This window comes from Chelonoidis abingdonii, chromosome 10 (genome assembly GCF_003597395.2).
Source record: "Chelonoidis abingdonii isolate Lonesome George chromosome 10, CheloAbing_2.0, whole genome shotgun sequence".
Lineage (NCBI taxonomy): Eukaryota > Metazoa > Chordata > Testudines > Testudinidae > Chelonoidis > Chelonoidis abingdonii.
In genome coordinates this window covers 65,409,299-65,424,991 of record NC_133778.1, presented here as the reverse complement: position 1 = coordinate 65,424,991, position 15,693 = coordinate 65,409,299, and the positions used below count along the sequence as shown (strand labels likewise).

At 41.5% G+C, this 15,693-nt stretch overlaps 1 protein-coding gene across 1 annotated transcript in view; it reads right to left on the bottom strand.

The window, feature by feature from the left end:
- Positions 1-15,693, bottom strand: part of DPP10 (dipeptidyl peptidase like 10) — a 442,364-nt gene that overhangs the window by 179,664 nt on the left and 247,007 nt on the right. Inside the window, exon 5 of the mRNA XM_075069831.1 lies at positions 8,800-8,874. Within this exon, the coding sequence (XP_074925932.1) occupies positions 8,800-8,874 (75 nt within the window). The remainder of the gene's footprint in view (positions 1-8,799; positions 8,875-15,693) is intronic.

The following is a 15,693-nucleotide window of genomic DNA, read 5'->3' as shown; positions in this document are numbered from 1 at the left end:
CTATAAAATCATGACTTGTGCGGAGAAATTAAATATGGAAGTGTTATTTACTCCTTCTCATAACACAAGAACTAGGGACCACCGAATGAAATTAATAGGCAGCAGGTTTAAAAACAAACAAAAGGAAGCATTTGTTCACACAATGCACAATCAACCTGTGGAACTTCTTGTCAGAGGATGTTGTGAAGGCCAGGACTGTAACAGGGTTCAAAAAAGAACTAGATAAGTTCATGGAGGATAGGTCCATCAATGGCTATTAGCCAGGATGGGAAGGGATGGTGTGCCTAGCCTTTGTTTGCCAGAAGCTGGGAATGGGAGACAGGGGATGGATCACTTGATGATTATCTGTTCTGTTCATTCCCTCTGGGGCACCTGGTATTGCCCACTGTCAGAAGACAGGATACTGGGCTGGATGGACCTTTGGTCTGACCCAGTATGGCCGTTTTTATGTGTGAGTAAATACAAATCTGCCTTTGATGCGGACACAGGGGCAAAATGAAACAGACATGCATGGAATTAAGTGGTAGGCTACACTTTTATTAAACTTTCACCCAGGGCAGGGGTTGCTTTCACCCATACTCTCCATTACCAGGCATTTAATTGGTTCCAGTGCGGGGGTTACAGGGCTTCTTACCATATAACCTGTCACTCAGGATAGGCTCTCCTCAGCCTACCTTCAGGGCTCAGCTCTCTCTGAGTCCTAATTTCCTTCCCCCGGGAGAGGGGCAGAAAGTGAAGAAGGGTGGGGACCCATGAGGGCCACAAGGTCTCACCTGTAAGCCCAAGGCCCATCATCAAAATTCCAGGCCTTCTCTCTCAGATAACCATTCATTTCATTCTTTTTAACACACTTGAAAATGGCCACAAGTTGCAACAAATAAACAAGTCAACCCAAGTACCTCAGTAAGGTACTAAGCGCATTCCTGCTTAAGTCACTGTGGCTTGAAGGCACAGTGAGGAAGGCAAAAAAAACCTCCTTGGTTCTCTGCCAATTGGCCCATGGTAGATACAATTCCATCCTGACCTGCAGACAGGCCATCAGCTAGACCCACAGAATCTGTCAGACCAGATTCCTGTTCCTAGTTCAGGGGGAGGGAGGAAGAGTTGGGCTGCTAGATCGGAGTTGAAAGAGGGTCCACATGGCCCCCGCAACAGGTTAAATTCTGGGAGCTAGGGAATGCTGGCCAATCAGCACGCCTCCCCCATGGCCAGAGAATACCGGGGAAGGAGCTATCTAGTGTGCTAGAATGAGTGTCTCCTTGCCTTCCTGCTGAGACTGCCCCATTTCATCCCTGGCCCCAGCAAGTTGCTCTGCCCTTTGAGGCAGGTGGGCAGCATTTTTAAAGACAGTTCCTTATTTCATGTGCAGTACTCCAAAAACAAGTGGTGTGCAGGTGAATGCAGGGAGCGGCTTTGTTAAATAAGAACATCACCAACCTACAGCTAGTGCTTCCTGGGAAAATAATACTCCATAGTCAGACTTCCATAACAGTACAGCATCATTTTGTTGAAAACACCTGTATGATTTTGATATTTCACATTGTTTATTCCAACTCTGAATAATCTCTAGATCGAGAAAACAATCAGCAAACTGATTTTCCTCTTTCAATTTCAGCAGAACAATTACCATAATTAATTTCACAGACCAAGAAGATAAGATTACTGACATAACTGAACACTTAACTGCCAAGTAATTGGTAGGAAGATTATCTTATAATGCATAACAGATAACCATAATTTAAGGCTTTAATGCATTTTTTCTCCTGGATTCTTCTAATCTGCAAATAAGCTCTTGTAGATCTTTTGCAGTGCACTCTAAAAGCTAATATCATAGGCAAACTGGAAAAGCTCAATGAGTGTGCCACTTCTCTCAATTTACCCTCAGTTCGTTGTAGACTGTGGTCAGCTCTGTTATTATTCTGTAAAAATACATATAATAACAGTGGAGTGATGATAAGCATCCCCGCACAGCAGATAAGCAACTTCAATCTCTGCTGATTTCTCTTCAACTATCTTGCTGTGCTTGAGTCATTACTTTGTTTGGTGCATTAAACTACAACTTTTCAGACAGTGTTTTGAAATATTGTTCATTCACATAGAATGATCAATTCAAAAACTGTTAGTGTCATGACTCAGCTTCCTCCTCTTCTTTCTGCACAGGCTTGCGTTCTCCTTCATCCTGCACTTACCCTATCTGATTATTAAAAATCACTTCTTCCGGTGTATAGTTTCCGACTGAACAAACAATGAATTAGATGGTGGGTCAGTGATGTAGCACTCTATCACAGTAGCAGCATCTGGAGATGTCACACACATCCATCCACCATTTACAGTGCTATAAGCTAGTATTGTTTTACACACATTCCCTAGTCTGACTGGTTTACAGTCTAAAGACCCAGTCTAGTAGACAAGCATACGTTTATGTTCCATAGATTCCTGAATGGGGATGTATCTAAGTTCATACCATAAGTGTTTTTGTGAATCAGGAACTAAAATGGGCAAATGTAACTGTAAGTGAGTGGACTCACACCTGCGGTGCCTCCTGCTGGTCTCTTCTGGGAATTAGCTTGTTTCCAGCCCTGGAGTGCCCTCTGCAGGTCAGTGTCCCACTGCCACTGGGCCCCCGTGTCCCTCCCTGGACTCCGATGCCCTGTTATCTGGGGTGCTGCCCCGTGGCAGTACACTCCCCAGTCTCGGGGTCTCCTCTCCCCGAGGAAGCCCTACTCCCACCTCGCCTAAGTCATAGGTTACTGCCAGTCACCAACTCACCCCCATGCCCTGAGGCAGACTGCAGTGTAACCCACTCATCATAGGCAAGGTTGGGTCTGGACCTGCTGCTTCTCTCTGCATCCCAGTGCCTCTGTGGGGCCTGGGAAAAGGCCCTGCAGCCTGGGGAGTTGCCAACCTGGAGTTCCCCAGCCCTTCTGGCCTTTCCCCTGCCCTCCTTCACTCTAGGCACCCTGAGCTTCCCAGCAGACAGACCCCTCTCTCTGAAGGCAGAGAGAGACTCTCTCTGCTCCTGGCTTCCCTGGCCTTTACAGGGCCAGCTGGGTCTGTCTGGGGCGTGGCCACAGCTGAGGCTGTTTCCCCAGCTTTTCCCCCTGCCCCAGCCCTCTCTAGGGCTGTCTTAAGCCCTTCTAGGCAGGAACAGGTGATCACCCCGCTACACTAACTTAATTCAAGAAAGGCAAGTTGTAGATGACTAGTGGTAAAGAAAAGATGATAGGAAATGTTCCTACAATAAGTTGGCATTGAGAAAGCATTTGAAGGGGAGAGGGGGCATGTGGCAGACAAAAAGGGATCAGAAGAAACGGATCACAAAGTCAAAAGAAAGGAAAAGAAGATATAAGGAGAGAGAAGTGGTGAGGAAAGTAGAAGGAAATTTGCTTCAATTCACAAGCTCACTCTTCAATGTCAAGCTGAGTTCTGGCGAGGTCATGCATTAGGATCCAATAAAGCCTAGTGAAGTATTTGGAAACTCTCACATTCACTGCAGTGGACATTGGATCAAACCCTTATGAGGTAACCCTGCTCTGGGGAGGAATGAACATACCTTGGAGAAACTTGCTAAGTTTCTTAGTGCTTGGGGCGTGCTTGCGAACTAATGTGCCATCCTTTAGGGCCAGTGCAGAAGGGAAGGCGGAATAAGCACACACAGTTTTCCTTTATTGTAAGCAGAACTTTACTTACCTTTTTGGCAGCTGTTACTATCAACATGTACTGGAGTTAAAAAAAGAAGAGTTGAAATGACAGATTTCAGTCATGTCACTTATTAAAAGCAACATTGAGAGAATTGCTTCTCTCACACTCCTCACTAGCTTCCTAATATAGCCTCCACCCATTCTGAATGTCACATCACTCACTCCAGACCTTGGCTGAAAATGAGAACCTTGCAAGAAAGTCAAAGATTTACCATTCCCCATCCGTCTCATTCTCTATACAATAAATGCATGGACGACTCATGGCAATGGTCTAACTACTGCCATATATAGGCCACTTTCATTCCTTACATTAGTTCTCACCTGTTGGTTAACTACTTGGTAAAGCAAGAACCTTCTTCCGGGATGTTCGTCAAATAACACGAGCATCAGTAATGGAAGTCTGAGCTGCACTCAGCTGATCCACATTAGTTTTGGCAAAGTCATGGAATTGTGGAGAACAGGAGAGAGAACTGGAAATATGTGAAGCTACACAGCAGTGAATACAATGAAACCACCCCTGCCACTTCCACAGCTCCCACCTCACTATTGTTACAAGTAATCCCTAAAGTGACTGTACTTCTCAGTTTTACTTAACGTCAAGCCACGTTATGTAGTGCGCTGTCATAAAGGTGGAGACAAATGTGTGTATAGAAATCAATATGCCACAATGTAAAGATTATTTCATAACACAACTTTCTTGCACACGATAAAGGCTGTTATTTTGTCGCATGCCGAGTTTAGAAAGCAATGCTAAACCAGCTGCTGTGGCATAGTTTGATTCCTTTGTTCCTTTGATTGGGCATGATTTAAATGATTCATTCAATTATTACTTTTGTATTCAAAGATGGCTTATTTTCATGCAGACTTATATCCCGTTATGCATAAAGGACAATCTTAATTGTGCTGAAACAACTGCAAATTTAATTAAAATTTGCCATTCCAAGCATAAAATAAATTAGAGAAAATGCTGGCTATGGTAAAAATAAATATTCAACTATTTCATTTAACTCAACATTTATTTTTAATCCAAACATCAAAATAACCTTGTTTCTAATTACAATTTCATGACAAATGTCTTCAAGAAGCATTTGTTCCTACTTTATTTCAATCTATTCATCTGAATTATTCTAGCTTCTTTACAAAACTCTGTTGATTTATAAATCTGCACTGGCTGTATTACTATGTCACAATGGAACACAGATAAACATATGTAAACTATTACTCTCATTAAAGAAAAATCCATGACCCAAATATTTATGAACAGCTTCAATCCAGTCAAAAGGGTTACAATTCAGTTGATAACGCACAATGAGCAAGGGAAAATAAGAGTCAGATTCTCAGGTAGTGTAGTCAACAGAGCTATACTGATTTATACCAGCTAAGGCTCTGGCTCTAAATGTTTAAAACAGTCCAGTTGTGGTTCCCAATAATGAGTGCCACTGAAAACTGTACATTTACTCTACTGAGTGGTAACTTCCATTACCAGAAGCAAATACTTCTGTATGGTAACAGTATACATTTCTAATGGCATCAAGTAAAGGAAGAATCTGGCCTGATCTTGCTCTCATTAAAATAATTGAATATGCATTATACTTTATTTTCTATTTTTAAATCTATCATTTTAAATCTCTGAAATTATAATTAATTACATGGGGCAAATCCAAAGACTGTTACCAACACATGGATTTCCTTGGGACAGTCCTCAGTAGGTCTGGGGATCTCTGGTTGGGAAAGGCTTGCAAGGGAAGGGCTGCGAGGAGAATGAACATCATGTCTTCTAACCCCTTTATGACATCATCGCTTCACAACTGATCCCCCTTAAAGGGGAATTCCAGGGGCAGGCTACTGTAAGAGCTATAGTGGCAAGGGGTCAGGCAAAACAAATAGAGCTGGCACTCCCGGATGGATAGATGCCACTAGCTTCCTGTGCATCTTTGCAGGGTTCCCCTAGCACTGCCACCCTGGGCTTCTTGTATGCAGAATCAAACCCCACTTTCCTAACAATGGAAGCGAGAGAGGGAATAATATGAAGCAAATAATGTAGAAAAAACAGAGGAGAAGCTGTTGAAGTATGATATCATAAACAAAATCAACGTTTTAAATAAATTAAATAGATCAAGCATGACTAGTTTTCTAAATGAACCAAGGACGTGAGATGAGAAAACACACGTTTTACCTCATATGCATCATAATAGCATAAAAGCATGTTATGCAACAATTGTAGTGACTGATACTGTTTTAAGGTGACCACATATACACATAGGACAGATGTTCAGTTGGGGTTGATTGGTGTAGCTTTCTTGACCTCAGTGGAGTTATGCTCATTTACAGTGGACGAGCGCCTAGCCTAGTGGATAGAGCAATGAACTTGGACGCAAGATATCTGCATTCTAGTCCCAGTTCTGTCACTGAAATGCTGGATGTCCTTGGACACATCACTGCCCCCCCTCTATATATCAATAAAATTGGGATAATGTTACTGCCTTCCTTTGTAAGCCACTGTGTGATCTACTGGTGGAAAGTGCTATATAAAAGCTAGGTTTTAATGTGCATTAATAAAACAAACATCACATTGTTACAGTATACAAGTACTGTTCACCTGACAAATAGTACAACTGGAACATCCATGTATAGCCGGGGGCTCTGACTGAAAGCCCAGTGAAGTTAAGAGGCTGACTTCAACGGCTTTGGATCAGACCCAATAGCTGGATGACTACTGTGCATATTTGTTTGATGTGGTTAACGTGGTATTGCCTGTGTTTTCACCTCTGTGATGTTTTCTGTAACTTTTTTACTAAATGATTTTACTTGTGTGAATTTTCAAGAAAATAGGTTTTAGACAAATAATGGAAAAACATAATCAGTAGAATTTGTACAGGAATTCAGATTTTGAGAGTCACACGCCTATTTTCAAGGAACAGAAACATACCATGTGACTTTTGCCCAAGTAAGGGCTAGACATTTTTGCAGAAATTAATTTTAAAAGAAAATCATGATGTGTCTGAACAAATTAATGAACAGAAAAAGCCACCGAAATCAAATAATCTAGGAAGTATTCGCAAACTCTGCTCATCACCTGTTTTCATGCTCAACTGCTTTAGCACAGGGAATGACTGCACCACAACTAAGGTGGGGCAGAGTCTGTCTGGGGCTTACCTGGGAAGGACAGCTCTGCTTTGGGGGTGGCGGGTGAAGAGGAGGAAGGAGGTCAGAAACTGCTGTAAAAAAGATGCTCGGTGGTTAGCTTTGCAGCAATGACTCCCCCCACCCAGGAATGTGAGGTCTGAAGGGCATAAAGGTACGAAACCTGGGTGGGGCAAGTCTCTTTGTTCCACACAGCAAGGAAGCTAGCACCTGCCCTCCTTCCCCTAGTGAAGGAAAATGGCAGGTTGGGTTGGGACTTCCTGTGGACATTATGCTAGTCCCTCCTTTTAAAGAGGGCTGAGAAGGATTTTTTTCCGCACCACCAGAATTGACTTCGGTGGAGTGAGGTTTTTTCACCTTCCCCACAGTGGTTGTGAGGCAGGATCTTTTCTGGTGAGAAGAAAAGCTTGCAGGCCATATATCAAAAAGTATTTTGTAAGGTTTGGTGGATGTCCAGTGCAGGTACTCCATAGGGAAGGCAGCCAGTGACCAGATAAATGGCCTGGTAAAGGACTTAAAAGAAAGTACTAGATAAAGCAAAAAATTGGGGAGGGGGTTGAGGACTTCTCTGATTGGTACATCAGGGAGCCAACCCTCACCCCCCCACACATTCTCATAGCCCACCTTAACCCTCTTGGGAGGGTGGTGGATGGTGGTAAGGTCCAAGCCATGGGTCGTCTGGGGGACCTGAGTGGAAACAAAGGAGGGACTGATGGAAGCCCTGGAGAATTGATTTGAATAAGCACAGATTTGCCTGCACTGTACACTTTATTTGCAAGGTAGTCTCAGACATCTATATAATAAAAGTTGCAACCCGATTAAAATCCATAACAAGCGTCTCTTGTCCTTCTTGCGGTGTACCCAGACAATGGCTACCTACCATTCTCTGCCTGTAAATATCTGCTGATTATTGAAGTTTAAAATGAAGTACAGTACTGTAGACAAAGCAGTAATGACAAACAGAGAGAGGGTCCTTCTGTAAAGTGGTGAATTCAAAGGGATCCTTCTGTAAAGTGGTGAATTCAAAGGGATTTGAGGGCTCTTGGCAGCTCACTGAATCAGCCCTAAGTGTATGTAGACATAAGGGGTAACAGTTGTGATTGGTGCTACTTGACTGAAGTTCTCCACATAACACAGGGTAATATAGCATTGCTATTATTCCCTATTTTGCCACATCAGAAACATATTACATAACAGTTAGGAAGGAAAATCACAAGGAGCAAAGAAATATTTTGACCACGAAGCAAACATGAATCCTTATATCTACTGTGTCAAATCCTACAACACAAAATACAGATATGTCAGCTGTTATATTTAGTAATAACTGCTTCCTTGTAACTTGGTAGAAAGAAAGAAAGAAAGAAAGAAAGAAAGAAAGAAAAGCTCCCATTTACTTCAATGGACTTTAAAATGAGACTCAAATAAATAACAGTCTTTAAAAAGTTACTTTTTTTTCCTTTACATCACACCACTCTAGCATGTTCTATTAGATGTCAACATATTTTTCCTGGTTGCAGACGTAATCGTTAAGGTTAAAGATCTAGAGAGCAATAAAGGAATGTTACCACTGTACTTGTCCAGCTTTTATTCTGACCTGGAAATTAATATATTTATCCCAAGAAAATCAGCATACTAAACACAAGTAGTCTATGGTGAGTTACCAACATAAAGTTTATCAAAAATAAGTAATAAAATCAATATGCTCCTATTTCTGAATATTGATTTCTGAAATTAAAAGAAGAAAAATGTTTCACCTATGTGGAATTTTAACACAGAGTTTATTGTCCCAAAACTTAAAAAAGAAGAAAAAACGTTTATTTGAATAGTGATATAATATATCAGTCTATCATAGTCTTATGAATAATGGGAATGCATTCGTAAACTAAATCAGAAATGATAAAACGTTTAAAGTGTCAATTAAGGAGACAACTGAATGTATGAGTAGCTTGCTTACCTGTTTGACATCATATGCAAGAAGAACAAATCTTAAATCTGGTGAAACTGAATATCTTGATGCTTTGAAAGTTACCTAAAAACAGGTAATAACATGGGTAATTAACACATTTAAGGTAATTTTTTCCCCGAAGATTCTGACATTCACTTAAGACCTTTACAATTGCAAGATCATTTCTATTACAAACAACTGAATTATTTGTGCATCAGAAGGGTTATATTAATTATCAGTGTAATTTCATTGACATTATTAGACTACAGCAGATTAATTTGGCTGCTGCACTATCAACAAATTAAAAAAACCTCTGAGACTTGGTCATGATAGCAACACTATGCTCAACATTAACTGTTTGAAGGAAGGCAACTATAATCAGCACAAAAGAGGAAAGACTAAGCTTCTGTGATATATACTTCATAGACAATTATGAAAGAGGCCTCATTGGTTAAGCTTAAAGATAATTGTGACATTGCACCTCATAATGCTTTATAGAAATATGCTCCTGAGTGTAAATATGACATAACTGGAATATGTTTATGCTAGATATGCCATGTAACATATCTGTGCAAAGGTCATGCTCTTCTGCATGTATTCATCTTATTTGTATGCATGTATCATTTTTATATCTGAAGTTATGAGCGTTGGCTCTAATCTTGTATTTAAAGCGTTTGCTGTAGAAAGCACCTAAGGCAGATTTGGTCAACATAGTGTGAAGGGGTTATTCAAGTAATTCGGAGTACTTGGCGAATAAAGAACCTTGATAGTCACCAATCCACATCTGAGCATTCCTGGGAATTCCTGGATAAAACTGAATCATGCATGGACATGTGACTTGCCCATGTGACTCCAAAACTCCATTTTGTAGCTGGATTCTACACAGGGAGAGAGAGGGGTTTCCACCCACAAGAGAAAGTCTGTTTTAAGCCCCTGGAAGCCCCTCCATTTTGTCTTCAGCTGGCACAAAAGATAGCCTCTCCACCCCAAGGAGATGCCTGAAAGAAACTGAAATAAAGGACAGTAACTACAGGGGTGTGAGTGATTGCTGGACCCAGGCTAGGAGGAAGTATAGTCTGTAAAAGAGGCTTATTGGAACATATCTGAGGGTGAGATTTACCTGCATTTAGTTTTTACTGTATTAGGCTTAGACTTGTGTGCTTTATTTTATTTTGCTTGGTAATTTACTTTGTTCTGTCTGTTATTACTTGGAACCACTTAAATCCTACTTTTTGTATTTAATAAAATCACTTTTTACTTACTAATGAACCCAGAGTATGTATTAATACCCAGGGGAGGGACAAACAGCTGTGTATCTCTATCAGTTTTATAGAGGGCAAACTAGGAGTTTACCCTGTATCAGCTTTATACAGGGTAAAATGGATTTATTTGGGGTTTGGACCCCATTGGGAGCTGGGTATCTGAGTGTTGGAGACAGGAGCACTTCTTATGCTGCTTTCAATTAAGCCTACAGCTTGTGGGGGATGTGGTTCAGACTTAGTTTGCAGCAGGCAAGTATGTCTGGCTTAAACAAGGCAAGGCACTGGAGTCCCAAGCTGGTAGGGAAAACAGGCTCACAGGTAGTCCCAGCACATCAGGTGGCAGTCCCAAAAGCGTTTCTGTGACCCAACCCATCATAATCATGTACAGAAAAAAATGGATAAGCACATTTAAGCAATAGAGCTTTGTCTCTCTAGCTGCTTCCCCTTTATCTTTGTAAGCAGAGTCAGGATTCACCTTGACATTTGTTGGTGAATTATGGTGAGTGTGGAAAAAAGTTTCACGGACCGATCGTGTTTGCATAGGCACGCCCACCTCACCTAGCATAGCCCACGGCAGCCTAAAATGGTTACTTTGACAGCTGTGGGATCCCCAATTTCTTTGTTATTGGGGCAAGAGGAATAAAGTGTTGTCACCCTGATTATGTGAATGAGGAATTATGAAACTGCCTTATGACAGAGAATCTCACCATCAAGTAAATAGCACTCGCCAGACAAGGGGCATGGGTGCCAAAACCCAGTGAATGGAGAGGCTGGGGATAGGTGTGTGTACCTGGTGGTATGGGCCCCTCTGGAGGGCCTAGCACACCAATTGCACTTCCTTTTCTCTCTCTGCTGTTGAATAGCAAAACTAATTTTGATTCTATTAGGAATCTAGCTAGAGACTGCTGAGCTGAATTCACTTTGGGCTAATAATGCAGCAGCACTGGGGCTCCCCTACTACAAGCTGAAATCACTAAAAGAGCTAAAACTACTGAGCTGAGATCACTGAGTGCTGTATTAACTAGTGGAGGAGCCTAAAGATATACTGCTAAGCAGCTGGAAGAGCAGTTCGCAGGACAGTTAGAGCAGTGAGCCAGCGCAGAGGAGTGGAGCTGAGCAGTTTGTGGGGACAGCTGGAGTGGTTCATGGGATGGCTGGTGGAGCGGAGCAGCTTGTGGGATGGTTCATGGGATGCAGGGAGGCTGGAGGAGTGGAGTGGAGTGGAACAGCTGGAGAAGCGGAGCGGAACGGCTGGTGGAGCAGAGCCATTCATGGTGAAGGCTGCAGCAGACCTCCACGGAGAGGCGAGGCAGTTGGCCTCGCTCAAATAAGGTGCCGCTTAACACCCTGTGTGCCCCCTCCAATTCCACCCAGGTTGGGGGTGGGGGGTAAAACTCTGCAGATGAACTTTTGAACACTAGGGTGGCACTGACCAGGGACAGAGACTTTTGGGTTGTTGGACTTTGGGGTGATTTGGACTTACTTAAGACCCTGAGGGGAAAAGGACATTGCCAAACGTACTTGGAGGTGGGTCTTTTGCTCATGGTTTGTGTTATAATCCTGTTGTGGTGTTTCCCCAACGTAATGCCGCATTGTTTCCCTCCTTTATTAAAAGGATTTTGCTATATTCGGACTCCGTGATTGCGAGTGAGGAAGTATTGCCTCCTAGAGGCACCCGGGGAGGGTGGTATGTAATTGTCCCAGGTCACTGGGTGGGGGCTTGAGCCAGTTTTGCATTGTGTTATTGAAATGGAACCCCTGGATACTGAATCCAGCCCTTGTTGCTGCCAACTCAGAGGGGCAGAAGGGTTACATCTTTGAGCATAAACATTTCATAGAACAACCTTCACTAAGAGGAAATGTCTTTTATTTTACAGGAGATTCAAAGAAAACAAGAAAAATCTCTGGTGGAAAGTAAAGTGAAACAGAAAGCGGCATTACAAAACTAATATTGCATTATATATAGCTAAGTCTACAAGACACCCAATTGAATTGAGTATTGTAATTTAATCAAGGGGTAATGCTGATGTCAGAAAGAATTTAATGCATTTGATGTAGAAAGAGGATCAGTGTGCCAGAAGAAATAGTACCACTGAAGAAAAATATTTTACGTTAATTTGGAAACATTTGCTTTCTACAGAAGGAAAGGATCAAAAACCAGGTAGTGAAGATATAGGCAAGATGAAAAGAATAGAAGCCGCATAACTGGGGGGGAATAGTAGCCCAGAATTGGGTATACCCACAATAAAAAGGTTTTTCGTGGATGCTGCTGCTCTCAAAGGGCCTGTGCACATGTACACAAATGCCTGAGCTGACTAACCTGGAGTATGCAAGGGTGTCCAAACTGAGTCTTGCTAAACACCACATTCAGGCTAGCTAATGCCCTCAGATGAGTGTATGTACATCTCTCACTAAATTCAGAGGAAACTGCATGTTTGACTCTGAATGCAGAATTTTAACCCTTTCAAAACTAATAGAATCAACCTTGCAAAAGAAATTACTGGGAAAACTTAAGTTTTGAAACCAAATGCCCATAGTAAATGTATTATTTTAATATTGAACACAGCAGTTCTACAAGTGGCCAGAGGAAAAACGAAAAACAAAAAACAGCCACCAGAGAAAAAGAAAGGAAAAGGTCTGTGGGTTTAAAATATTGTTTTTGCTTGTTCAAAACAAGAGATTCCTGTCCCCCCAACCTAACCTTGATTGACTGACTGACTGATGCAGTCAAGACAGATCATATATATGAACATTTCACTTATTTGGCAGAGCACTAAGTACATTTTTAGATGTGGAGTTCTACTTCATTCTGGCAATGTATTAATTATTGCCACACTAACTCAGTCTTCTGCAATATATAACCTGGGAAGTTTTCCAAAATAATTTTCAAGCAAGTGAGATTTCCTGCATTTAGCGAGGATCTTGTCAGTGATTATGCCACTGCAACACTAATGACGCACTCAGAGTAAACACCTGGGCGGCTCAGCTGCAGAATGTTGGCACTTTTAAGCAAAGCCAGTAAGATCTAGTTTCTTATTTCCCATTAGAAGATCATCTCAAGTATCTGGGGATTCTTAATTGTGTGAGACATGCTGAAGATGTCCTGGTTCACCTTGCACTCACCTGCACTTTTTTGTATTGTTCCGGGAGTGTCACATGTATAAGTGGAGTGTAAGTAAGTTACAGTCTCCTGACTACAGCTAGTGTTTTTGGCAGACTGTTTCCCTCCTTCTGGTATAATGGGATTATTCTTGCTAACAGAAGTTAAAAATATGGAATATTTTTATACGTTCCACAAGCAGGAAAATTAATATTAGGCAAGCAGAAAACATACTAAATAAGCTTGGCAATGCATGCATGCTAACACTTTTCAAAATTCACTTTAAAAATGCAATGCAATGAATGTATTTATCAAGTTTTAGATTTTCAAATAACTCAGTAAGGGAGTTAGTGAGGTGCCCATTTGAATTTCAGTAGCATTTGGGTGCCTAACTTCTTTAGGCTTTTTTGAAAATCTCAGCCTCATTTTTTTTGGGGGGGGATCAAATGATAAGTTTGGCAATAAAATAAGAAATGTAGCCAGTGTTAATTTTCACCATTATATTCACAGAAAACAGCTGTCTAGGAAAAAAAGCAAGTAGCATCTGCACTTCTCTTCATACCAAATAGGAAAAAATATGCCAGGCTTAGAATCTGTAGGACCATCATAGTGAAAGAAAGGCAGAAAGAGGAGGTGTTCCACATGCTCTTCTTCCAGGTTCTTCTTTGCCCACGTGACAGAGGCCTGACTCCCTTATGGGCAAGAGGATGTCAGCTGGTGTCGAGCTTAGGACAGTTCAGTGCATGCCGGGCCTGATTATAACTGATAACTTTAAAAGTCTTTTGAAATGAGATCCTCAGAAGAGAAATACGGGGAGGAGGGGGGTTGTTTGTTTTTCTTTTCTTTTTGAGGGGTGGAGGATGGGGGATTATTGTTTACATAAGAACGGCCATACTGAGTCAGCCCAAAGGTCCATCCAGCCCAGTATCCTGTCTTCTGACAGAGGCCAATGCCACGTGCCCCAATGGGAATGAACAGAACAAGTGACCATCAAGTGATCCATCCCGTCACTCATTCCCAGCTTCTGGAAAACAGAGGCTAGGGACACCATCCCCACCCATCCTGGCTAATAGCCATTGATCCAGGAACTCATCTAGTTCTTTTTTTGAACCCTGTTATAGTCTTGGCCTTCACAACATTCTCTGGCAAAGAATTCCACAGACTGATTGTGCGTTATGGGAAAAAATACTTCCTTTTCCTTGTTTTAAATCTGCTGCCTATTAATTTCATTTGTTGGCTCCTAGTTTCTGTGTTATGAGGAGTAAATAACACTTTTTCATTTACTTTCTCCACACCAGACATGAGTTTACAGACTTCTATCATATCCCCACTTAGTCATCTCTTTTCAAAGCTGAAAAGTCACAGTTTTATTAATCTCCCCTCATATGAAAGCCATTCTATACCCCTAATCATTTTTGTTGCCCTTTTCTGAAACTTTTCCAATTCCAAAATATTTTTTTTTGAGATGGAGCAACCACATCTGCACATCTGTTTCTAGCCAGCATGTTCTCTACCTTTCTGGGGGAGGGATTTTCTGTTTTGTCTGGTTTTCATTAAGCATTTTATTAATGTGGGACTTTCGTGCTTTTAACCCTAGTGAAAATCTGGAGGTTAAACACCCTCCCCACCCCTATAACATTTTTTTCCCCAGAAATAGCTGCAATTGCTAGTTTTGTTACCACGTTCATAAACACTACTTTTCAGACTGCTGCCTGTGCCAGAAACTGTTATTCTTACTGTAGGCAGATACTGTTTAATGCTGTCTCTATGGGAATCTCTACACTGTAACGAGGATTTGAGATTACAGCACATGTAGAAGGACCTGAGCTAGCTTCGATCTAGATAGAGCGAAAATAGTTTGTGTATGCCTATATCAGCTGCAAACACACCTCCTCATTGCAGTATAAACATGCCCTGTTACCTGCATAACTGCTACTCCTGCAATATTTACATTTCATAATGCTGCAAACTTTTTACCCAGAAATTAGATCTCAAAGGCTTGTACATTCTCTCTCTTCCTAAACTCACAGGTCTATCATGTTTTTCATGAACTATGCTGAGTTTGACGCAATTTTATTTTTTCTAAGTTGTAAAAGCAACAGACTAGGTTTGCTGAGGCAGAACCCCCACTAACTGCAGGATCTGAACCAACTGTATAAGATGCTCAGCAGATTGCATTCTTAGGCTCCTATGGAAGAAATACCTCATGTGATATGGGTTTTAATTCTTTCTCTGACAATGATGCATGCTGATGTGACACTCTATGGGCAATCGATGGCCTTTTCTACTCCTAATAATGCACTTGATAACTATGACCATTGGTATTACCACTTGCACAGATCACAAGGATGATAACCAAATGGAGACGGACTGACACAGCATATTTAAGTTACACTTTGCCCTTTATCTTCTTGGTGACATACTAGGTTTGTTTTTGAGGCAAAGTAGTTTTTTCTGGGAAAGAAAAAGGTAAGGACTGTTCTTTGAGACAGTGTGACAAAAAGCAAAAGAATCTGAGAGAGACTGAAGCAGGGCAGAGAA